General features: G+C 45.3%; 2 protein-coding genes across 3 annotated transcripts in view; both read right to left on the minus strand.

The window, feature by feature from the left end:
* Window positions 1–26996, minus strand: part of LOC146813460 (uncharacterized) — a 285012-nt gene that overhangs the window by 101722 nt on the left and 156294 nt on the right.
* LOC146813461 (uncharacterized) overlaps window positions 1–26996 on the minus strand; it is a 94732-nt gene that overhangs the window by 40261 nt on the left and 27475 nt on the right. The window contains exons 3-4 of one of the 2 annotated variants that reach the window (XM_085620219.1): window positions 24861–24971; window positions 11631–11741 (exon numbers count right to left, since the gene is read on the minus strand). In XM_085620219.1, the coding sequence (XP_085476345.1) occupies window positions 11631–11741; window positions 24861–24971 (222 nt within the window). The remainder of the gene's footprint in view (window positions 1–11630; window positions 11742–24860; window positions 24972–26996) is intronic. The other variant, XM_085620220.1, reaches the window with a different exon arrangement.

Consider the following 26996-nt stretch of genomic DNA (forward strand, 5'->3'; position numbering starts at 1 on the left):
TAAAAATTACAAAACAATGAAGTAATACTATAGAAAAATGTGCCGCCTTGTGCCACATTTTCCCTTCTCTTGAAGCATTATTCAGTCAACTCTGTGGCATAATTTGGTGTTCCCTTGCCATAAAATTCCAGTGGCCCTAGGTATAACCTGAATGACCAACGACAGGTTCTTTTCTCTCCATACTGTTTTGCATTATTTTTGTCATACTCTGACTTGCAGGAACGAGTCACAGGATCAGCTGGTTGGGCAACAGCACTGGTCTGTGTGGGGTTGTGGGTTGTATTGACAACAACCAACATTGTTGATTGCCTGAGTCTGCCAGCTTCGATTGGCATAAATAGACCTGCTATTTACAGCAGTTTGAGCCAGTGGTGGCATTTATTTTATAAAATACTACTGTTAAACACGTGTGCTCCTGTTCGGCGCCCTCACATATTGCTATGTCGATGTGTGTATTACAACTGCTTTGTAAAGTTAGAAGCTTCGAAGAGACATAACTGGCACAGAGATCTGAAGAAAAGCTGCAGGTGCTGCCAAGAGGTGGCCATGTTGGCTACAGGAACCTGAACCAACCCACGAATGAACACTTCACTCGATCGTATTTACATTTTAAAGTCAAATGCAGATTTTTCTACAAAGGGGGAAGAAATTCTCATTGTATGTTAAAATGTCAAACCCACAGCGTTCTGTTGTTTCAACTCTGATGTGGTCACTCCTGTCTCAACATTGGCTTCCACCCAGCCATTCCAGGTTTATTATGCAGCCTCTTTTTACTAGACTTTGGCCAAAGTAGTTTTCTTGAAAGATTTCAGTGGACGCGCCGAGGCATGGTTCGCATGTATGGGTATTATGGTTTACCTTAGCAAAGGCCCCTGTTTCGATGTCTAAGGCATTGACCTTCTTGAGCAGACATGACAGAGACTCCCAGCCAATTCATCTGCAGATAGCCAGAGCAAGACACAGAATTTTAAATGTATGTTAAAAGATTCAGACGTTCTTTACTGTCTCCAGTAGAAGAAGTATGAGATGCCTTGCGCGCTGCGAAAGCTGTGACTGCAGAGCAGGGCAATGCACAAGTATTCATATACTAAATGGAAAGTGTTTGTTTCCATGTTTGGAATAAAGTAGTTGTGAACATTCGCATAAGACACAGGCATACATTGCACTTCAAAAAAAAAATTTGCATTTGCTCTTTTCAGGTTCTGCTTGATGTGAAATCCAGTGGAGCTGTTTCCTCGTGTTTATAAACTTGTAAAAATCATTGGTCATCACGGCTTGCACAGTTATTGTGGCGTAAATACCACAGCAAGTCACGATTACAAGGCTGTTTTGGAAATATGGATTGAAGAGCTTGCAAATACAAGCACATTTCAGAGTGTATTGAGTTTAAATTTGTGACCACATCCGTACTTCAACTAAGCATTTTTTAAGTGAATTTCAGAAGTTCTGTTCTATCCAATCCGTACTTCACTTTAACTGTAATTGTGTTAGTGAATTTCTGTTTTTTAATGATATACAACGTCCTACTTCTGCAGGGCCTGACTGTCCAAGTACGGGCAGCCAACCCGCCGCATCCTGTCAAGCCTGTTGCCGGTACGTTGTGCGCGGGGTACACACACACACACAGCCTACGCGCAGGCGGACAGGCAGCCCCTTTTATTTATTTTTATCTTACATGTTTCATGCATGTAGATCATCTAAATATCAAACAGTGGCAGTTGCTAAACGCATTTTTTGATGTGACTATAACTTTTACCTCAGGGATGGCTCTGAACTGAATATGACAGACGCTTGAAATGTCCGCTGAGGTCCAGCAGGCCAGTGGGGGAAGATGTGTTCTTCCATTGAAGCTCCTCTAGGGAATTTTGCTCATGCCAACAGTACAAACTGCTAAATGGATTTACACGAAATTTGTCATGAAAGTAGAACTATGATCAGACCGTGCGCTTTTGTTGGTTTAGCGATGGTTTAGTGCACCTTTGGGCAGTAGATTTTGAGATATAATAGGCTTACTTCCAAACATTGTGAAGCGTTCGACAGTCGCACTATTCAAGTACCACAGGATGCCTTTTACTACCCTACACGTGGAGGTCCTCGCTTATGTCTCTTCTAGCTTTTATGTGAAGATCTCTGCACTCGTAAGCCAACGCTTTAGCAGGAAACGTGGGAGGGACAAGGAAGAGTGGCTGGAAAATGGGAAGTACTTACTACAAATTGAAGGGGAAAATGAAGAGAGGGTCAGGGAGGGACAGGCTGCCTCAAACAGCCACCCACAAATGGGTAAGCCCATTCCTATTCACAAAGTACCCTTCTAAAACTACTACAGCTATAAAGTGACAAAACAGTAGTAACTGTACTGCCGCCCCATGATAAAAAATAGCATATTATTATTTACTTTAAATGTAATAATAAACTTCATTTAAAAATAAAATTAGACATTAAAACTTTAATTAAAAAGAAGAAAAATAATTTAAATTATTGCTGCACATTATGTTAAATAAAACGTAATACATATTTTAAAAAATGTTACAACGAATAGGATTTTAAAAAATTATTCCTTAGCAAAGATTATTTATAAATTAAATATATTTTATGTATTTTTTAATACACATATATTTTACTGAGCTAACACGCTGTACCATTTTCTTGTATCATTTCTGGATTTATAACAGATATTCAAATTATTTGGGGGTGGATAAATGTCAGTGGCGGCTCCTCATTAAAGCGGAGAAGCGTCGCCCCACTGCTTTATGCAGTGTACCAAAAGGAAAAATAAAACTATAATAACTCGAGGTCATTATCATTTTATTTTTACGCGTTATGGCGTCTTTGTGGGGGAGGGGCCAGCTTTCAGAGCAGGGGAAAGAGTGTTTTACACTCCCTAAGTGAGCATGAGTGATTGGCCGGTCTTCTCAGGCTAGCCAAACAGTCATGCGCACATAGGGCCTGACTACGATGCGGTAAGAAATGGTTTCGACCGTCGGTCGGAGCCATTCTTACCGGATCGTAATCTCTTGTTTAGGTTAATTTCGGACCGACCCATTTTGATGGAGTCGGTTGGAAAATATTACAAATAGGAGTTCCAATTGGCTTACGAGCCCGTCCGCCATTCGGAAGGTCTTCAGCAATGACTCGGCCGGCTCTTTCCGGCCGTGGGATTACAAATGCAGATTCCCACAGAACTTTCTGTGCCAGCCTTTCCGACCCAAAGGCATTGGGACACTGACTTTTGGGGCCCCCATCGGTGCAAGGCCGACAGATGGCGGCCTAGGGGGCACCTATGGTGCCCCCCGTTGATCCCTGCACCCGGTGGCAGGCACCTTGAGATGCCTGCTACGGGGTGCAGGGATGACCTGCACCTCTGCTCTTTGCAATGAGAGCATGCTATCTGTTCGGAATGCATGCACCCATTGTAAAGAATAGGCATGTGACCGAACAGGGTTCGGTTGCATCCTAATTCCTGGGCTGTAACCAATGACAGGAGGTCGTTCGGTTACAGTTCCAGACTGATGTTGGGCGGACTCCGGTTCGTTCGACATCAGAATCAGGGCCATAGCGTGTTCTCCATGCAGGCTTTATTACAGCCTGCGTGGAAAACTCTGATAGTTTTTTTATGTCAGTATTCCAGGGAAACCTTATTGCGTCTCAGACCCACAGGCAACCTTTGCCCGGGCGCTCCCTTTGATCCTCACTCGATCTTAGGAAAAAACGCTGCCCCTACTGTACCACTGTGGCTTACAGTCTTCCCCTCCCCCCAGCGAGATGCTGGAATCTCAAGCAAAGAATCCCAGATCAAAGACAGATTCTAACTCGCTGCGTACTCCTTAACACTAGATTTCTTATGAAGAATGCCTTACCATTTCACGACCGCCTGGAGGAGCATGCAACCGACATAGCCTTTGTCACAGAAACCTGGGCTGACTCCTCCTCCGAACCAGACCTCCTAGGGGCTCTTCTTGAGGGCTTCAACATTTACAGGAAATACAGAGTTGGCAAAAGGGGAGGAGGCAGAGCGCTTATAGCCAGAAATGGCTTTAATATATGGTTTAAACAAATTTCAGATTACACAGACAGCGAGGTAGCTACCTTTAAAATTAGGCTCGATAGCCAGAATGCCTTCAATGTCACACTTATCTATCATCCACCAACAGCCAAATCCAACTTTTTAAATTCTATAGGTCAGCTCCTGGAGCTTAAGGCAAAACAGTCCAACTTCACTATTTTAGGTGATTTCAAATTTCACCTTGAAAATACTGCGGACATAGACACTGAAGCTCCTATAGACCACATGGCTAGTATAGGACTCAATCAGCTGGTCAAGGAGGCCACACAGTCGGCCAGGCATTGTTTGGACGGGATCTTCTCTAACCATCCTCATCTATTGTGGAACAGAGTTCTGCCACTTATCTGGTCTGACCATAAGACAATAATGTTTGAAATCACCTTGCCATCTTAAAGGCCTTTTAATGTATCTAAGAACGTTTTTAGCTTTCAACCTTGGAACAAGGTTAAGGGAGAAGAGCTAAACGAGACACTCACATGTTCTCATCAACCTACCCCTGCAGATTTGGACGAGGCTGTGAGAAGTTATCACTCCTGGATTGTCCTCGCTGGGCAGCAGTTGGCTCCCCCAACCATGTGGAGTTCAGTCAGGCAGTCTCACTCTGAACCATGGTTCAATGAGTCATTGAAGGCACAAAAACAAATTTTGTAGAAGACTTGAAAGGAAATGGAGGCTAGCAAACGATGTCCAGACTAAATCAGACTACAGACTAGCCATCCAAACATACAAAATTATTATTCTGAAGGCAAAATCAGACTACTTCAAAGACAAAAAATAGAAGCAGCCAATGGCTGCACTGAAAGGCTATTCAACACGGTTAAAAAACTTTCCAAGCTTCCAGAAATACAAGATCAAGAATGTAGCCAGCAATTTGCAATAAGTCAGCAGATGCCTTTCAACAAAAAGTCAACTAAGTCTTCGATGCTTTTGTACCGCATTCAAACCTATCTGCACTCCCCCACAAGCACTTGAGCGCTAGTCCAGGTCATCACGCTAAAGCAGATAGCTCCTCCATCACCACACTCTCTATCTTTCCGCCAATCACGCTTGACTGGACTACCAAACTAATTTCCTTAGTTAAGTCTGGATCTCCTTTCGACCCATGCCCACCACAAATTCTTCACCAGGTCCCCGAGACCATTGCATCTGCACTTTGGCCCATTTTTAATCTCATGATTTATTCGGGGTATTTCCCACAGATTGGAAAAAAGCCTCCATTTTGCCACTCCAGAAGAAACCAAATCTGGATCCTGAGGACCCATCCAGCTACAGACCTATAGCCAGGCTGCTGTTTCCATCCAAGGTCATAGAAAGATTCCTAAATGAAGAACTGTCCGACCTTTCTAGTGGAAGGTGACATCTTGGACCACTCGCAATATGGTTTCCGGGCCCATCACAGCACTGAATTGGTGCTAATCACGGCCATGGAAGAACTTATCAACAAAACAAGAGAGCTGCCAATGCTGCCCATTATTTGTCACATATTCTCATTCAAAGTGTGATCATTGAAAAATCACACTGATGACTTCTTTTTCTGTAAGATTTAATCTTAAATGACTTGAATTATAAAAAACACATAACACTACATTGTACCCCAACCAAAAGACTCATCTTAAAGTGATGTACATAATTTTTTGTATACAAAATTCACTTTTTTTGGAAAAGACACAACAAAAAACTTTTTGTACAAAAAACACATTAAATACGTCAGTCATACCCATTCATACCAATCATATCTGGACAAACCACAATATTTCATAATACATTGTAGAGGCCATCAGCACAACGTAAATAACATTCACAAAGAACTCTATTTTAGTTTGGCTTGAGGATTGGCCTTAGACTAAAGGTCGACGCGTTTCAGATCCCCTTTCATGTAGAGATCCTCATCAGGACCAATGTGTGACTGCACTGCTGCAGTCAAAATCAGAAGCAGAATCAATTCTGATATGGACTTGTGGTATCTTGGTAGTGTATGGACCCAGCTGCGGGCGGGAAGTGGAGGATTCTGTACGCTTGAATCGTGGCGTTTTTGATTGGGCGAGCACGGGACGATCGGTGTCTTTATTTGTTCTTTAACGATTGTTTATCTCCAAGTGTAACGATTTCCAGCGTGTTGTATTGCTCGCTATCGTCTCCGTGGAAGAACTTAGGCAAACTCTCAACAGAGGGGAGAGTGCTACCCTTATCCTGTTAGATCTCTCAGCGGCATTTGACACGGTCAACCACGATGTGTTGGTTGGGCGCCTCGCCAGGAATCAGGGATAAAGCGCTCCTTCTACTTAGATCCTTTCTGTCCAATAGGACACAATCAGTGGCACATGATGCATTTGTTTCCCCAGCTTTCTCACTACCTTGTGGAGTCCCACAGAGCTCATCGTTGAGTCCCAACCTTTTTAACTTGTATGTTACCCCCCTGGCCAAGCCGATAAGAAGCTTCGGTTTTACGCAGATGTCTTATGCGGATGACGTGCAGATAAATGTGTCCATTAACAGTTCATCCACAAATACTGCTTCTCGATTTAAAGACTGCATGAGCCACATAGGGAAGTGGATGCAGGTTAACTGTTTAAAACTCAATAAATCAAAAACTGAAGTTATGCTTTTGGCAACACGCCAGTCATCTGGTCAGACAGCTGGTGGCCGAATCACATGGGCTCTCTCCCAACACCAGCTAGCAAGGTAAAGAACCTTGGAGTTCTCTTCGACAGCAAGCTTTCCTTTGAATCCCAGATTAATCACACCACAGCGGCTTGCTCTTTCATTCTTAAAATCCTGAATAAAGTACTTTGGTTTATTCCATTTGAGTTAAGGAAAACAGTAGTCACAGCTTTAATTGTCTCTAGGTTGGACTATTGCAACGCCCTTCTCACTAGTGCGAGCAAGAACAGTGTACATAAACTCCAGATGACTCAAAACGCCGCATCTAGAGTCCTGCTTGGGCTCATTCACTATGATTTGGCCTTCAAGGCTCTCGCAGAGCTACACTGGTTGCCCATCAGCAAACGCATTCAGTTCAAAGCTTTATGTATTGTGTTCAAGACTACATATGGTCTGGGGCCTTGGCAACTGTCACAATTTTTCAAACCATATATCCCGGCCAGATCACGGAGATCATCAGACAGTGACAACCTGACCATCCCCAAGGTACACAAAGTAAAATGGGGAGGATAAAGCTTTACCTACGCCACTGCCAAACTCTGGAACTCCCTGCTGATTTCGATTAAAAAAAGAACCCAACTTCTTTCAATTCAGGAAGCGCTTAAAAACCTTGCTACACTAGCATACCTCCTCAGTTCGACCTCTGCTTGCTTGTCTATTTAGAGCCTAGACACCTCCGGGTATTTGTAGCGCTATATAAATTCCTCATTTCATTTCATTTTATTTCAAAACATGCCCACCCCTCAAGCCATTGCTGAGCGCTGTGTCACAGCGCTCAGACCAATCACAACGTTGCATTGCAGTTTTGTGATTGACTGCAGGGAGCGTGGAAGCCTGGGTGGGTACTGCTCCCTGGTTTCCCCAAGAAGCCCGGAAGAGGATGCAGGACAGTCACCCCCCACTTTTTGCCTGGTATTTGATGTGATTTCAACTGGAAATGCACTGGGTTCCTGCTAACCAGGTCCCCAGTGCCAGATCTCTTTCCCAAAATTGTGCAATTGTTCCCCTGTTGGGAATATCTTTAGCACCCCCAGTAAGTCCCTAGTTAGTGAATGGTACCCCTGGTACCTAGGAGCCTGGGGTACTAAAGAGGGGCCCTGCGACTGCGGCATGTATCGTGCCACCCTACGGGACCCCTCACCGCACACATGCAGACTACCACTGCAGGCTGCGTGAAATGCTGCAAACAAATATGAAAACACGACATGGCACACGCCCTCTGTGCCATGCCCACAGACACTGCATGCAATATATGTAAGTCACCCCTACAGCAGGCCTTAGAGCACTAGGGCAGGGTGCACCATACTACATGTGAGGGTATATCTGTATGAGCAGCTAAGCCCTTGTACTGTCTAGTTTGATTACTAGATAGAACAAGTGAACAGGGAAGCCATCTTAAGTATATGTACTGGGCACTGGTCATTACGAGTTCCCCAGCTACAGGATGGCTTCACTGAAACCTACAGTGTTTGGTATTGAACAACTTTTCTTAATAAATTGATACTGACATAAGTAGTGGATTTATTAAAACATGCACCCATGCCCTCTGAAAACCTACCAGCCTCTTAGTGTGCTGGCTGGCTGGTTTCGTCCAGCCTGCCACCACAGACATGTTTCTGACCCCCTGCAGGTGAGAGCCCGCGCTCTCCAAGGCCAGAAACAGTGAATCCGCATACCAAGGCCAGGGACTTCAAAGCCCCTGCTGCCTTTGATATGCGACCCTGGATTCCTCCAGACCTGGGAGATGCCACCCCTTGCCCAGAAGCCCATTTGGCACCAGGACCAGAGGGAAATTAGCTATGCAAAGAGGCGTGGTGCACTACCAGGCTAATCACACCCCTAAGGTGGGCTGCCTGATGTGCCCCACGAAAGAAGGATTCCACCATCTTGATTTTGGTAGAATTAGGAACTCTGGGACAGAGTTATGCCCACTACCCACAGGAAGTGGATATATAGGGGACGTAGTGACCCCAAGGGTAAGCAGCCCATTGGCTCCTACCCTTCACTCCCCTTAACGCCGCTAAATTCAGTATTTAGGAGGATCCTTGACACCAGGAGCTCCGATTCCCCTGACAAAAGCAGAAGAGGAGCCAAAGATGCGAGAACTGTGGACTACCGGTGGACTTTGCCGCCAAACCCTGCCAGCCTGCTCCTGTCCCGGCAATTGCCACAACCTGACTCGTCCCGCAGCTGTGCATCCCCCTAAAGCAGTCCCGCCAAGCACATTACGGCCTCAAGACCATTGCGCCACTGCCAGGGATCCCTGAAACCTGGCATTTGAGGTGGTCCCAGGTGGTCAAAAGACCAACACCGCCACGCAGTAGAAAAACATGTTTTAAGAAAAACATTTACATAAAAAACTTTCATATAGAAACAAAAAATGTTCACTATAAAAACACAAACAAAAACAGAAAAACATAAAAAAGTTTACTTAAAAACAACACCAAAAAAGAGGTTCTGGGAAGAGGAGTACAGCAAGTTGGTATCCTGACAGAATTGTAATGGATTTAATTGTTATTTAACACATTGTTATGTTGTATAGATTCTCTCAGTTTGTAGTTTTGGTTGCCATGGGCTGTATCTTCTTTTTATCAAAATGGGCTCAGTCATTCGACGTTATTTTTCAATGGCTAGCTCTGTATCACACAGTTTTTGGTGGGCATGCCTTTCGATGAAAGGTAAACTGTTCTGCTCATAGTTTAAGTATCATCACTCCCAGGGGCTAAAAATATTATGGCTGTATATTTGTTTGCCAGCATTTGTTGTTTGGAACTTTTGTTCTGGTCAGTGTGTATTCACCTACTGTTTAACACGGCCCTTGTAAGTATGGATGATTTAATGCTAAAAAATATATGGGTTTACATTGACAGTGTTTAGTGGGCAGAAGCTTGATGGTTTATAGCGCAGCCATTTAATTTTGTGGTATTTTCAAACCAGTACCCCCACATTGGTCATGTGCTATGCATCATAATTTGAGTGCCACTGTGTTAGAGTGACAATCCCCCTCCTTCTTTCAACCATGTAAATGTTTGGGTATTACGAAGAGGACTTGAGAGTGAATTTCAAGAATGTGTACCGTAATGGTACGGGGAAGCGACTTAAAACATTAATTAGTTTTGAAGACTAGTCTGTTTATCAAACATAATTCAACCCCATGATGCAAGACTGTGATTATAAAGTGTAGGAGTCAGTTTAATGAACATTACCAGAGGTGATTGAACATTTCTTTGCCAGACTCCAGACTGATCAGATACAAGACTTCTTTCTTTTCAACCATGTTTGGCTTCAGTGAGGTGTAGCGTGTGCCCTTTTGGAACCACAATTTCGGACTCACATCTGGGCGTACTCCACCAACTTGGGGACACTTATTCAGACAACAGAAAAGTTATAGTTTGAACTTAGTTTTGCCACTCTTCAAACCAAAAATGGAGAAATACAAATGGGGGTGCTTGTTTTACCATTCACAGAGAATGTAACCAGAAGTTTGGATGGACTGCTTCTCTTTGGGAAGGCCATGACTGATTTGTGTACGGTTGGTTGAAATGACATAGGCAAGCTAAATAAAAGAAAGGAATAGGATACTGCTCCGGAGGAATTCAGAGTGGTTAAGACTGATTCAAGCAAACCTAGCCATCACTTTATTCATGCAAACCTTTCTATTATTGTGTTCACTTATCCCAGCTCAGTAAATGTGTATTCTATGCCTGATAATCTCCTGCCCTTTTTTATCCCCTTCTTCTATCTCACCAGTTGCACCCAGATGTGTGTTTCTGACTTCCAGTTACACATAGGTGTTGCTGAGTTGCCCCACTGTCTCCCCATCACCTTCTGCAAGAATGTAAAATTCTCTCACTTCCTTTCACATCTCAGGTATCTCTTACTATTTTTCCTTGAAATGGTTGTCTCTCTTGTAGCTTTGTCTTTCACTTGCTTTTAACAAAATCCTTTTTTTTTATTTTTCCCCTCTGAGGATTCTCTCTTGAGCAGTGGTCTCCTCGCCTTCATTTCACCTTTGAAGTCTCTCTTCCTGCTCTCCACCTTAGAAGGGTTTTTCTCACGAAGCTATGTCTTTCACTTTCTGTTATCTCTGAAATCTTTTTGCTTTTGCACGTAGATGTCTCTCTCACACCGCTGTCTTTCACCTTGTAAATTTCTCTTCCTGATGTCCCCAGTGTCTTTCTTTTCTTTATATACTTATCTCCCAACTTTCCTTCTCTCATGATTACCTCACTGTGCCCTATTGTCAATGTTTCCTGTCATCACTCTGGTCACTGGCAGTGGGAGCAGGCCTTCCTTTATTGGTTAAAAGTGTTTCCATTTCTCACCTACAACTGCTGCTCTTACCCAAAGGACAAGTACAGGGAAATGTGATGTTGAACTAAACAAAATGCAATAGTCCGCACAGAAGGCAGAACTGGAGTTCAACGTATGGACATTGCCTCAGGAATTTCAGTAGAGGAAGGTACTCAAAAGGTTTTGTGTAATGTATTACTGGGTGAGGACATGAATGCATGTTTGCACAGCGCATTCTTCAATTAAATTAAAAGAAGGAGAAATGTGGTCAACCTTAGATGATCACAAAAAGCACCCCTGAAAAGCGGGCATCATTATAACTGCAGAGGGAGACCTGGCAAATATTGGAATGTGGACAAAGTTAAAGACATTCCTCAGACGTTGGGTGGTGGTGGCAATCGGAGGAGCTTCAGATCGGATGAGTATTTGGAAGCTGTATATTGATCTCACTCATGTACAACAAAGTCTATTGCCCACGGCGACCCTCTGTGCGCAGCTTGATTCCTTTGCAGTTAAGATCATACATACAGTACACTTGTGTGAATATGTGATGGCTTTGGGGAGAAAGACAAAGGTATTAACGTCATAAGTAAGTAACTAGCCTCTCACTTACATGGGGAACGCTTTATTCTGCATTTTTCCTCAGACTCCCGGGTTTTCACTGGACACAACCCTTCTGGTTCTTGAGCTCTCAATGAATGGACAGTGGTGGCAATAAGGGGGCCTATTATTACAAAAACACAATAGATTCAAAACAAAGGACTGATTTGGGATAAAAGAACTGAACTCTAACACAACCCTGTTATTAACAGCTACTAGCACAAATTTGTGAATTGGGAGATCCTGAAATAAATTATTCAGAGATCAAACCAAAAGTTCTGAAATATTACCACGGAAGATAGTATTCATGACAGTAATAACCAATACAACAGGACCAGACCTGATCAAAAGTAAGCAATGAAAACAGAAGCAGATATGAAATGAGGGAATACAAGCTGAACGGGGTGTTCTATCTAAGGAACGATTGGTAGGCAGCCTGCAGCTCAAACCTTACAAATGCTGGTGGGGTGACACAGGTGTTCATCTTTCTACAGTTAGTATGTTGTCTTAGCTAATCATATATGTTTGGCATTGCTCCAGTGTCATAAGGCTTTTAGAACAACAAAGAGACAGAAAGCTGCACCGTACTATGTTTGACACAAAAAGAGTCTTACACATGAATTAAGCTGGAAACAGGGATATATTAACATGTGCAGTAGCAGACAGCCTACAATTCATAGCACATGCTTAGGTAAATCCTTACACAGAATCACGTGCCTGTGAAAGTGGAAGAGGAGGCAAACGGTTTGCAGCTTGTGACTCAATCTGCTGTGGCAAATGTCCTTAAAACAATGAAGTTTCCCATGAATCTCTCTAACTCCGACCCTTTTTCAAATCTCTGGCCCTCTACATTTTTTTACCCAGCGCCAATGACATCATCAAAATCACTTGAGGTGCTCTACATTTTTACTGTTCGACCACCAATAAAAACAGATCTCTTCGCATGCAACCTAAATGTGCACAGAGAAGGGCTGCATTGCACCCTTGTCAGGCGAGGGGGGGGGGGACTGAAGTTTAAAGGCAACGGTTGCTTATGGTGGTCTTTTCCCTCGTGCCACTGGGAAAGGATCTCCTGATAACATTGGTGAACATCTTTTAATTCTCCACTCCGTGTGGTCACTTCCCGCTCACCCTATGAGCAGAGATTCTAGAGTACATGTGCTGTGTCAATGGTCTCCACTGGGACGATACAGTGAGTGAAGCACACGATGGAGCATCGCTCATCCTTGGTTCCTCCCCAGAGCCTGCCAGGACCTCAGAGGTTCTAGGCTTCAAAATTCAATCCACTACAACCAGGGCAGCAACAGCACCTGAGGAACACCCTTGTGCTGTGGGCATGTCAGACGCCTGTGCTGCCTGGCAATAGCACAACCCTGCGAAGGAAATCTAACCCACATCCCACTGGACCGCTTTTATTCTCCCTCTTCCCTGGTCCAGTTGGCCTCTGGCTTTCCGCCAGGGACCCCAGTTTGAATAGTAAAACAGCAACGCATTACACACAGAAAAAGACAGGCAATGACGAAAACTTGAAATTAAAGGCAAACAAGAATGTTATGACTGGGAAAAAGATAAAAATTAAAAAGGAGAGATGCCTTCAGAAGTATCAGTATAAACAGGAACCTCGCTATGTAATTTAAGAAAGCAACACATACAATAATGTACAAGTAAACTAAAAGTAACTAATAGAAACACATGAAGAGGTAGAAAATGCGACAAAGATGGGTAAAATGGTTATCGCACCGATGCAAGGATCTGTGTGCAACTCGTAGATCAAAGTTCAGAATTCCAGTGGAGCTGACACTGTTTTTAATTAAATAAGTACTAGTGCCCTGTGACTTGGAGAACGATTTCTCTAACACTTGTTCAGAAGGGACAATAGGCCAGGAACAGGACTCTGTTGCTTGTCGGCAATAGGCTGGGACCACTCCCATAAGAACCAAAGCTGCCCTGATTTGCCTACATGCGGGAAGGAGGGATGGACCACTGTGAATGGAGAGAGCTAGTACTGACATCCAGAGTGTCAGCCAGGGCTCAGCTGAGCGGCATCCTGAGTGGAGGGCTGACTGAAGAACTGGCACACCACTGGGCTCCCCTGGCAAATTCGCCCTATCTCACATGGCATTTGCCTGTGGCTAGGACTAAGTTACTAATTCTGAGCTCAAGTGGACCATTACTGTTCTGCCTTTGCACCCAAGATCCCTGCCGACCCTTCCAACATGTAGGTCTGGGCAAGCTGAGCTCATGACCGCCTGAACCATGGCTCTGCAACGTATCATTAATAAGTAACTGCAGTTAGAGGTTTCTGGAGTTACATTCACGCTAGGCAGGAAACTCTTGTCAGAAGTGGGTACCAACTTGTTCCGTTGGTTCTTTTAGATTCAAGGATGAACCGTAAAAACTGACAATCTTGACCACGACCAACAAGATTCAGACCCTTGAAATTAACAACCTGCCTTCAGTGCCAGCTGCTGGTGCTATCCCATTTCCCAACACTTTAAAAACCCTGAAAATTGATTGTGGTCAGCATGGATGCTCAACTAATACCTAGAGGTTTAATTGACAATCCCTGTCTAAAACCACCCACCAGCATCCTTTAACCATGGAGTGATGGGTTTTTGGATTTAGTTATTCGAGAAGTCCACAGGATCTGCAGAGGTTTTTGCAGGGATACCCGTGCCAGTTGTGAATTAGGGGCGAGATCACCAAGGCAGAGATAGGTTGCAGGAGTGCATTCTTTGGCTGGAGTTCCCTTTGGAAGAAAGAACAATCCACATGCCTGAGATTACCACAGGTTTCCAAAGTCTTCTGAGCATCAGGTCACTGAATAGCTTTTGCCACAAACTCTTTGTATCTAAGCAGTGTACAGACATTTGGGGTTGTTCCTAAACGTCAGACAGTGATAAACGCTTTCTGGTTTCCTTGGACATCAGTACTCTACACTATTTCACTATTCAAACTACCTTTCATTTATCTTCTGTAAATAACAGAAATATTTATAAATATATCTACAACTATTCCTCTGACAGAACGTTGATGTTTATTGGTTACTGTGTCAGACTTAATGCAAGTTCTAACCTTTTACCGCACCCTTTTCTATGCTCTTGCTGCTCACCCAACTGCGAGTAGGAGAGTTGAGCATACAAAAGTACTCATCCGAGCACTTGGATGAGGGCAGTACCCTGAGAGGCCGGAGATACTTGGCACTACCACAGGTGATGGTGCCCAGGAACGACTGGCTACTCCATGGCCTGATGGAAAGGCGTGGTTAAGTGGCTTGTTGAAAATGTTGAGGGTGTGCATTGAAAACAATAAGAGTTCTCAATGACTTTGGGGGGCGTGGTCTGCAGGGGCACCATGGCGGACGCGTTCTGAGAACGCTCCGTCGTATATCCCCCTTATCGGGCACATTTCTCCTGTATTGCTGGCATCTAATGTCATCGCGACGCAGGCGTTGCCCTGGTGCACCCCCCGGGGGCCAGCAGTGATTGCCGCGGGACCCGGAGGGCGAGTAGCCCGTGATGTCCAGTGGAGCGCTGACGCGCGGCTGAAGGGCCGCGTTGCTGATCAGCTGGGTCTCATCGTCCGGACCCGGGCAACGCTCCACACCGTGCCCCCACGAGACGATAGTGCGGGACGCCGAAAAGGTGGAATTTACTCCAGGATCGGGAGTAGCGCACCCGCTGCGTTTACTGCAGCACTAGTGAGTGGCGGCAGAACTGCGGCTTCGATCAGCCGGGCGGAGTGCTGGTGTTTGGGACCCGCTTCCCGGGCCAGATCATCACACATGTCGTGCCCCCGCAGGACGGTGGTGTGAGGTGGCGCGCTGGGTGGTCTGCTCCCAAGTAGCAGCAGATAGTCAGCGGCCGGCCTGTAGACAAACCAGGGAGTATGAGGCGCACCTCGATTGTGGCTGTGTTGGGTGATACGCTTCTTCTTTTGTAGCTGATGGGGGGGGGGGGGGGGGAAGGTTAGAGGTGCCCACAAGCAATCTGGAGCCAGCTCTGGCGAAAGGAGGCCCCAGAAAGTAAGGCAGTAAAGTGATCTCAGGAGCTGCTTGGAGGAAGACACAGTGGTGGGAAGGCCTGGCAGGCCTGAAGTGAGCCACAAGATGGACAAAGGTGCATGGTTGGAGCTAGTTTGGGTTAGTGGCCCCCGATTGGACAGCCAGTGTGTGTAAAGAAGCACAGGTGTGGGTCATCCTGACTGGCTGAGCTGGCAGGAATATCTTGAGCAGCGGTGACATTGCTTGTGTGCTGTAGGAAGGAGCACACGTATGACAGAGGGGTCCACTTGGTCACGAGCATATGGCATAGGAGGGCAGAGGTGCCGCATCACGGATCGCAGTGGTGGCGCTGAGCCCCGGTGCTTTGGTAACGGTGGAGTGTGAGGAGGGGACCCCCTGGTTCCGCTTTAGTAGAGAGCGACGTGGAAGTGGCGCAAGTCCTGCGGTCGTGATCTAAGGAGGAGAGGGCTGTTGTTGAGCCGAGAGGTGCTGCAGGAAGACTCAGTGGGACAGATACAGCAGATGTGCCTGGCCTTGTACAGGAGAATGGGACGCACGAGGGGCACTGGGTCGAGGACCTCCTCGTAGGTGGAAGGTGCTGGCGACACTGATCCTCCACAGCAGACGGGGAGTGGACGGCTCCTGATGATCGCCTAGATACCACCCTGCAGGCCATTGAGCGCTTTAGCGAATCCATGGATGCCAAGTTGGACAAGGTGGCTATGGACCTCAACCTGCTACATGCTGACCATCAGAACTTGAAGGATCGGGTTGCGGCTGTAGAACAAGAAGTTGTTGAATTGAAGCCAGCCACGGAGTTCCAGGAAAAACAGCAGAATGCCCATGAGTTTCGGATCCTTTATCTTGAAGATCGCATTGAGGATGCAGAGGGTTACTCACGGCGGAACAATATCTGGGTGATTGGACTGCCGGAAGGAGCGGCGGGCTGTGATGCGATTGGCTTCCTGGAACGCTGGTTTAAAATCATTTTACCTCACACCGAGTTCCCCCCATTCTTTACCATAGAACGGGCGCATCACGTCCAGGGTAGGAAACCAGTCCCCGGTGCCAGGGCTCGGCCCCTCATCATTAAACTACTACACTTCCGGGATCGGGATGTGATCCTATGGGAGATGAGGAAAATAGATGACATTCAATATGAGAACGCCAAGGTATTGTTCTTTCCGGACTACACAATGAAAGTCCCGAGCCAGCGGGGGTCTTTTCTACCGGTTAAGCGTCAGCGACAGCAGCTTAATCTCTCCTATACGTTAATGTTCCTGGCCAGGCTCCGTCTAGTCTATGATGGGAAGTCCAGGTTTTTGACACGCCTCAGGATGTCTGGGGCTGGCTGAAAACATCGGGTCAGTATTCTGGCCCAAGACCTACGAGCACTACTGCGATGTGGTCTGGAGAGGCAGGTGGTAGAGGATCCCGGCGACGGTCCATCAAGACCAGAATGGTTTTGTGCCGGCTCGTAGCACATCGCTTAACATACGGCAGCTGTGCAGGGTAATGAGCTGTGCTACCACGGCCTGGCAGACGGCTGGCTGTATCGTGCTGGACTTGGAGAAGGCTTTCAACACGGTTGTATGGTCCTTCATGTTTGCTGTGCTCCATCATTACGGATTTGGACCCTATATTTTAAGTCTTATTACGCTGTCATATGGGGCTCCTACGGTTCGGCTATGGTTGGGGTCTCTTTTCGCTGAGCTTATTTTGATAGAACGGGGGACCCGCCAAGGGTGTCCCCTTTCACCCTTGATCTTTGCCTTGGTGATTGAGCCACTTGCAATGTCTCTCCGCACCTCGGCATTGGACTGGGGGAACGCCTAGGAGATGGCATACATGCCATTTCGCTTTATGCTGATGACATCTTGCTGTATGTGCAGAATATTCTGGCTATCCCGCAAATCATCCCCATTTCATTGCAACAGTTTGCTTCGTTATCCGGTCTCAGGGTGCACTGGGGTAAATCTTGTCTATACCCTTTTAATGGAAACAGAAGGTATGCAGTTCCTAGCATAAACGCAAGGTGTGACAGAATAACAAGTGAATCGCACAGTGGTGACAGAAAACTATAGTGAGAAGCAGGAGTAAAGGTTACTCCTTATTTGGAAAAGAAGACCCTCACACACCCAACAAGCGGGTGTCTTGCTTCATCACCGGGTCTTTGCTCCTTATCGGGCCGGCAAGTGCAATGCCCGATCAGGCACCTAATAGGGCCTTCCTAGCGGAGATCTTTTATTCCAACGCCGGTGAGTGATGTGTGTGTGGGGTTGAAGAAACAGTATTAAGACATATGTGAGTGTAGGTGCAAATGGAGTTAAAGTGATTAAAACAGGGGTAGGTGATCCACTAAATAATTTTAATGCAGTGTGGTCACCATCCTGGTTAAAAGATATATACAGTCTGCACATGTGACACCAATAGTTAAGTGAGTGTATGTGCTGACGTAATCAAGAGGTCAACATGTTTCTTGCCTTTGTATATAATAAATGGCAATTCATCAGGACCAGGGAATAAATGCGGCTACCTACACCTCTTTGGTGGTGCCCAATGTCTATAAGAGACTGAGTAGTGAGCACGCATACAGCACCCTAAAAAAGTGTGGTACCGTAGTTAAAAAGCACACCTGCAGGGAGAGAAAATAACAACAAAACAAGCATAAACAACAAATAATGTTAAAACAACATATGCATTGCAGCTGCGGTTACTCAAGACAAATGGTGGTGTCAAGCCAACCGTGGCATGCAAAGATGGTGAGCAATGTATGGAGGACTTATAAGCAAGTATATGAAGGAGGCACAATATCCAATCACTGATGCCAGAACCCATCATATATTTAAATTAAATAAATCAGATTATGATAGATACTTCATCCAAAGGAACTCACCCTCCTTGGTTGTGCTGTATATGAGGCTGGGAGGAGTACACACTAAATTATAGTGTCCTAGGGTGAGGGAAAACAGACAAAATCAAAAGAAACAATTACAGGTGTTAGAGCAATTGTATCCAACATCATTGGGAGTAGTCCGTGAGGCAGAAATCCCAGTGCCACTCCAAGCTTGACTACTCGAATAACACATGGCAATTGACTTCGTGGTGACCGCTATGACACCATCAGGGGGAGCTATAAAGATGAGGCTGCCAAATTGACGAGTGTGAAGCGAGGAGGAATAGTAAAACCTCTCATTAAACAAGTCAGTTCCCAACCTTGTGCGTGCTATAATGAATGAGAAAGCCAGTGACCGAGGGAACACGAGGACGTGGGTCTGATCATGGATTACAGCGTTGTGCGCTAATTGTAAAGTATATCCGCTCGCAGAAACCATCCAAAATAGGAAGAAAAAGTGGAAGCGTGGCCGTGCAAGACGACGCTCTCAAGGTCAATGGTTAAGTACTCACAGTTCTGTTTACTCGTTAACCGCCGTCCACCTAGTGACGCGCCAGCCGCAGTAGACTGGTGGCGTCTGAACGCGCCTTGTCCGTATAAAGACCCCCACCGGCACGCTCACGCGAGAAGCACGAGTCAGATGGGAGCGTGCTGACGCCGGGTTAGCTAGACCGCTAACAGAAGCAAAACGTACGGGGCTGTGCGTCCTGCTCGTTGTCATGGCGATATGACGACGCACGACGGCAAACGACCGTCGATAATAGACGGTGCATATCAACATCGGCTGACGTGGCAAAGTGTAGGAGGCACTCAAGTTACGAAACGAACTCCATAGGGGTCAAAGAGGCCCGCTGGGGAATTGAGTAAAGCAGCTGAGGAGTTCATATTAGCAGTACCCCATCAAAACACCAGGATACTCATATTCACTGGCAAAAATGAGGGTTTTATATTATGAGGGTTCATAATAACAGTGCCCCAGCAAACACCAGGAAACTCTTAAGTACTGGTAAAAATAAAAGGTCTTTTTTATTTTTTTATATAAGAGTGACAGCCAAGAGGAAGTAGTAACTCAAGGAAAGGAAACTGGTGAAATCAGGTCAGCATACTCCACGGAATGTCCTCATTAAGGCCCGTAGTGTCAGCGGATAACCTCAGGACCCAACGTTGTTCAAGTCTGAAGAGGCTTCTCTTTGACATTTGAGGGTGTGATTCAAGGACAATCCATTTAAAAGAATTTGGAGGATGACGTTCAAGATGATAATGGGTAGTCATTTTAGTGTTTGTTTTTGCGCATCGGAAGCTACTCTTATGTTCTAACATACGAGTCTTCACTGGGCGAGTCGTCATGCCTATATAGGGAAGGCCACATGGGCATTGCATCATGTAAACACAGTTCGAAGAGTTACAGTTTGTGTGTTTAGATATGTTCCATGTAAGACCGTTGGGCAATGTCACTTCCTTGCTGGTGAGAGTTTGGGCACACATGGAGCACGACCCACAGGGATAGTGCCCTTTGACTGGGGGAAGATCCCATAGCATTCTTTGCGAGCTGTGGATAGGTTTCTTAGGTCTAGTGTGGATCAATAGATGCGAGCTGTGGATAGGTTTCTTAGGTCTAGTGTGGATCAATAGATCCTTAAGGTTGCTCGTGCGCTTAAATGCAAATCTGGGTGTCTGTAAATCCAAATCGCCGGTGTTGAGGATACCCCAATGTTTTTTGATGATGGATTTTATCCTATTGGAGTCCGGGGTGAAGGTCGTGACACATGTGATGCACTTATCAGGAGCCTTGACGTTGATTTCCAACAAGCTCTCCCTGTTGTTGTTTCTGGCTCGTTTGCGAGCCTTTGCCACTACATGGCGTGGATAGTCTCGTTTAAGTAGATCTTCCATGAGCATACCTGATTCTCTCTGGTAATCCAACACAGAACTGCAATTTCTCCTAATGCGCAAGAATTGCCCAAATGGCAGATTTTCCCTCAATGCTTTTGGATGAAAGCTACTAAAGAGGAGTAAGCTATTCCTGTCGGTGGGTTTACGGTAAAGACTCGTGGTGACCTTGTTGTCATTGAGGCGGATACAAAGGTCCAAGAAGGGAACTTCTGAGTCAGAAATGGTATGTGAGAATCGCAAATAAGGGTTCAATGTGTTCATCCAGGTGCAAAATGCTATGCACTCGGTGTATTCTCCTTTCCAAAGGATAAGGACATCATCAATGAACCTTTTCCAGAGCAGTACATTCGCGGCGAAGGGGTTGGAGGAGTGGTGTATGTCCCTAGCTTCGAAGGCCGACATGTACATACATGCTAGGCTCGGCGCGAATGTACTGCCCATGGAAGTCCCCTGGATTTGATGATATAACTGGGTATTATATTCAAAGAAATTTTGAGTGAGGGCAAGGCTGGCACACTCCATAATGAATGGCACAGGAGTGTGAAATGAATGATCGCTGTTCATCAGGGCATCCTCAATGACCTCAAGAGTCGCTTGTTGAGGAATATTTGTGTAAAGCGACTCAACGTCAAGCGTCACCAAAAGGTCTATTTCCTGTGGGTTCTGAAACCCTTCAAGAAGGCGCAAGACATCGGTCGTGTCGCGAATGTAGGAAGGTGTCCTGGTCACTAAGGGTTGAATGAAATGATCAACAAATTGTGACAGCGGTTCCAGGATGGACCCAATGCCTGACACAATGGGTCGGCCGGGCACCGGTGTAGTCCCTTTGTGTATTTTGGGGAGACAGTAGAAGAAGGGGGTTACTGGTTCTTTTGCTGTCAGAAATATGGCCTCCTTTTTCGAAATCCACCCTTCTAGTTCAGCAGTCGAGACCATAGTACAAATGGTCCTTGTCAACCTGGGTGTAGGATCGTCTTTGATAGGGACATAGTATCTAGTATTGTTGAGTTGCCTCCGGCATTCAATGTCATATTCATCTGAGGACCAAATAACAGTGGCTCCCCCTTTGTCCGCTTGTTTGATAACGATAGATTTATCGTTGGCCAAGGTTTTAATGGCCACTGACTCAGTATTGGACAAGTTGTTAAAGGGGACGCACTTGGTATCAGTGTTCAAGTCCTTGAGGACAGCCTGTTCAAAAGTTAGTACTTCAGGAGGGACCATGCTGCGAGTGGGTGTGAATGTCGATGGTCTATGGAGCCCTGAATCATCATTGGTTGGTGGGGGGCTATCCCGGAAGAACGCTTGAAGTCTCACTTTGCGGAAAAGGTTCTGAACCTCGCAAGTATCTCGAAACCTATCAATTTTAGGTGTAGGAACATAGCCCAGACCTTTTTGGAGTACTAATTCTTCCACAGGAGTAATTATACGGGGTGAGAGATTGACAATCAATCTCTCATGTCCCTGGTTTGACTCCTGGTTTCCATTGTCCTGGGAGGGAGTTCCTGCCACTGGACTCTTTTTTGTTGTTGTCGCCCTCTTCTGCGCCCTCTTCCTCTGCCCCAACCTCTGTCTAAAAAAGGTTGTTGCATACCAGAAGGAAAAGGTTGTTGCATGCCAGGTGGAAAAAATGGTGGTGGAGGGCCTTGATGGTACATGGGATATTGCCACATAGGTGGTACCTGGTATGGGGGTATGTTAAATGCTGGAAATCTTGGTGCCTGGAATGATCTAGCTTTCCTATTGTTACCGTTCCAACTCCCTGTACTAGAGTCACTGTTTGTTGAGGAATTCCGTCTAGAGGGTCCTGAACCTTCATCTGACGAATACCCTGTAACAGTTGAGGTATAATCTGCTCGGAGATAGGGGTAAACCTTTTCAGCAGAAAACTTCTTGATATCTTTTTGAAGCTTGGATATCTTTTGCTTCATCAGGTACACCCTTTTAACCCGACTATGGGGGACCCAGGTTGGACAGTGAACGGGACAGTTGTGCAGTGGCAACCAATGGCGTTCAGATATCTAGGTGTCCGTATCTACCATAACATCTTATGGATGGCAATATCACGAGGGTGGTTACATCGCTTAAGTCTCAAATTGAATTCTGGAAATCGTTGAACCTTTCAGTCATAGGTAGGGTGGAGTTAATCAAAATGGTTATGCTGCCACGCCGCCTTTATTATTTTGCTACGTTACCGCTTTACCTACCTGTGTCTTTTTTTCGATCCTTGGAAAGGGTTATTCGTGAATTTATTTGGAACAACTTGCGGTGCCGATTGACACGGTCTAAATTGTACCTCCCTTGCTCTAGAGGGGGGCTGGCTCTTCCTAATTTGGAACATTATTATCTGGCGTCTCAAATCCTATGGGTGGCGAAATGGGTGGAAGAATTGCATATATCGGACTCGGCAGAGCATGACCCTCTGTTTTCTACAGACAAGATCCTCTGTCTATTCTATCCCTGTAATAAACTGAATGAAACTCTCCCTTTACTGATATCGATCGCATTGCAATGTTTGCGCAGGGCACTTCGTCTTACCAGACGAGTCATACAATACGCACCCGGTGTGCCATTACTAGGTATGCCGACTGCGAGAGGACAGGTTCGACGCATGGACCTTGCTCCTTGGGTGGAAGCGGGTGTAACCACCCTTGGAGACTTATATGGAGAGGGAACACTGCAGCCGTTTCTCGATATCACAAACGAAGGTGGAGTGCCCCCGGGCCAATTTTTGAGTCATGCTTCCTGGACAGCTGCGATGAGACATTGGTGGGGAGATGTAACGCAGGAGCCTCCGACGCATCTCCTAGTGCAATACGTGCATGTTCTGGGCACAGGCAGCCACTTGGTGAAGTGGTTTGCGGAATCGATTAGGGAACATACCCTAGCTGATTTAACGTCCTTACGTGGTAAGTGGGAGGCAGACCGAGGGAGGTCCTACTCAGAGAAAGAATGGTCCATGGTCCTTGAAAGCCCCAAACAAGTTCCAGAAACGCCCGTTTTAGATTAATCCAATTTTATATTGTGCATACGGCTTATCTCTCCCCGGACAAAATCAATCGCTACTTCCATATACAGGATGAGTGTTGTCCGCCCTGCAAGTTGGTGAATGCAGACATTTTACACATGCTCTGGTCCTGTCCCGCCCTGCAGACTTATTGGGAGGGGGTGCTGGAAGCGTTGGCCACCTGTACAGGCAGGGAGGTACTCAGGACGTGGGAAACGTGTATCATTGGCGTGTTCCCTAGTAAAAAAACGCATAAAGCATCCACCAGGTTTCTTGATCTGGGCTTTATCGTGGCCAAGCGCTTAATTACTCGCAGGTGGAAGTCGGTGGATTCCCCTCCGACGAAAGCCTGGTTCCTCTCCATGTTGAATTGGGTGAAGGCTGAAGCGAACTCCCTGATAAGAGAAGATATGCTGGGCTTACGTAAATTCCCTATCTCCACTGAATGGAGTGCTATGCTGCGTGCGCTACAGGGACTGTTGGAGCTGGATGTTCCACTGGATATTTCCCTTTCTGGTGATTAGCGAGGCTGATCTGAGCAGGCCCCTGTTCTGAACGATGCATTAATATGTGGATTGAGACCCCTGTCCCCTCTACTGGATGGTCATTTCTCTCAGTAGTCTGATTGTGCACCCATGGGGAAGTTGATAGGACTTCGTCTTCAGGCGCCAGGGACTTTGGTTTCCTTCTATCCCTTGCCATGGCTCCTGCTTTCCTTTCCACTCCTTTCCCCGAATGATTTTCCCTCGTTTTGTGTTTTCATTAAAATGTTTGATTTTTCCCTTTTTTACACTCAAATTCACGTGATGTGGTGGAGTGAAGCCACACAAAATGTGATTATGTACTTAGTTGCATGGCGCATAATTGCAGTTATGATGCACCATGATGCGTTAGTGCAGCTTGATTGATGGAAGGTGCAGATGCTATGGCTGACGGGATCTGTTGACAGCTAGTATTGTTGTTGTTTATGTTCATTAATGTGATCATGCTGCTATACTATTGATTTCTTATCCTGACTTTATGGTTACCTACTGGCTCTGTACAATGCTATCAACGTTGTTATAGTGTTTGTTTACGTGTATACAAAAGAACTAAAACCTTTAATAAACAGAACAACAAAAAAGAGTGACTTTACCTATTTTTTTCATCCCTAAATATTTGTGGATATATAAATGTTTTGCCTTTCCATGATTGCTTAACACTCATTCAAAAAGTATTTTAACATGCTACTGGTGTAACCATGATAGATCAAAAGATTTGTGTCCTTATAGAGTTCCCAGTCTGTTTATTGTGTGGGGTTTCAGACGCTCCAAATTCATCCCCCTGACTCCTGGCTCAAGCATGAAGAGATTTCATACAGTCAATCATGTACATGAGCACAAATCGGCCACTGACACACAAAGTGCAGTCCTTGATTGCTTCACAGGTAGGATTGAATACTTACCGGGAGAACGATGTATCCTGTATTTTTTGCTAGAGTCCTGGGTGTCCACTGGGCTCAGTTTTACTTGGTCTTTAGCTCTCAATGAATGAACCGTGGTGGCAATGATGGGACCTGTTAATGTAGGAAAATAGTAAAACAGCAATGAATTCATTACACGCAGAAAAGATAGGCAATGACGTGAACTTGAAATTAAAGGCAAAGAAGAATGTTATCACTTGGAAAAAGATAAAAAATCCCGTACGTACCGTAAGCTGTGTAACAATCTCCCAGATACCTTCCTTGCTCTTAGAGACAGATGGCAATCAGATTTAGGACAGCTTGACGATGAGGACTGGCAAACGGCCCTGATGTCCCCTAGGGAAGCTGCGATTAATCAACGCTTCAGACTGATTCAACTGAAGGTCCTGCATAGGACATATCTCACCGTAGCTGCAACCAAATTGCTACATTCTATCACATATTATGGGACTGCCCCTATATACGACGCATTTGGGTACGAGCCACGAATAAGATGCAGGAAGCGCTGGGAAAATCACTAGTGCTGACACCCCCACTGGGAATCCTGAATGTTTGGGTAGCAAATGATCTTACAGACATAGAACAACAATTCACCACCCTGGGATACACCCTGGTTACGAGAGCCATTGCTATGAAATGGGGGGCTGCTGACACGCCGCTGGTGATTGGGTGGGTGGCGGAAATGGACAAATGCATGGTTGCCGACAAAGAAGTATATAAAGGTACTGGAATGTCTATCGGGGGACACTGCATTTCACCGACTGTAGAACTTGAAATGTCACGAAGAAAATCACGAGAATGTAATTCTGATCGTATAGTTGCTTAATATACTGCATCTTTTTTCTTTTACACGATACAATGTATACTATTATGATCTGTAGACAACGTAAGTTTTATTTTCAATAAAAAATCTAGAAAAAAAGATAAAAATAAAGAAGGAGAGATGCCTTCAAAAGTATCAGTATAAACAAGAACCTTGCCATGGAATTTAAGAAAGATACAGATTCAATAATTTACAAATAAACTAAAAGTAACCAATGAAAGCAGATGAAGAGTTAGAAAAATGTGACAAAGATGGGTAAAATGGTTATCGCACCTATGCAAGAATTTGTGTGCAATCCGTAGATCAAAGTTCAGAATTCCAGTGGAGCGGACACTGTTTTTAATTTTTCTAAGGTCGGTCAAATGAGTATTTTGACATATGTAACAATATTATCTGTTTCTTTAGAATTCTCGGAAGTCACAAAGCTGTGCCAAAAAGAACTGTTAAAAACACTCAACCATTCTCTAGAAAAAATGGCAAACTGGGACAGTCATTGACAGAGAGAGCCGGCTGCTCTTGTGAATCAATGGAGCCAGGGTCCAGCCCAAGCCGCAGAACCCAACGCGAAGCAAATCACTAATATGTGCTGCGTCGTCGTCTGCAACAGGAAAAGGCTCCACCCAATCCATTCAGGTGTGATAGGAATCGGACAGCAGAGGGCTCCTACAAAGATAACTGGCCGCCCTAAACACGGCAAATGGCGGCCTCTAGAAGGCCTTGAAGGGAGCATACCTGGATTAAACATAAGGGGGTGACTGAGAAAAGGCAGTTGGTTCATTTGGCAAAGACTGAAAAACAGAATAAACAGAAGAAGCCGCAGAAAGTCGATCAACTAGAGTTCCAGCTGCCACGAGGAGGTAATGCAGCGGTACCAATTTACCACTTCTGTAATAAATCTTTGAAGATATTATAACCACACATAAATCTGCCCCCTAATATTTTGGTGTACAGTCATTTTTAGCCGTCTGACCTCAGCCTTGAGGCACAAGCATATTCAAACAAAAATCAACAAGTATAAATTATGTGCATTTTCCAGACACAGACAAGCTCAGTAACTGTTGCTTTATTTTGAGTGTTTGTCTCATACCAACCAGGTTCAGCCAAAAACTATGTTTAATGTTCTGTCATCAGAAGATTGCAACCTGTACCTGCATGCTGTTGGGATTGTATTTAAAGAGGTGCTGAATGTCAAAGCGATACATTTCCTGCACACTGGCCATTCCATGGCCCAATCTATTTATGTTTTGCATATATCATTCCATTTGGGAGAATATTTTTTGATTAAAATGTCAGAA

Source organism: Triturus cristatus, chromosome 7 (assembly GCF_964204655.1).
Source record: "Triturus cristatus chromosome 7, aTriCri1.1, whole genome shotgun sequence".
NCBI lineage: Eukaryota > Metazoa > Chordata > Amphibia > Caudata > Salamandridae > Triturus > Triturus cristatus.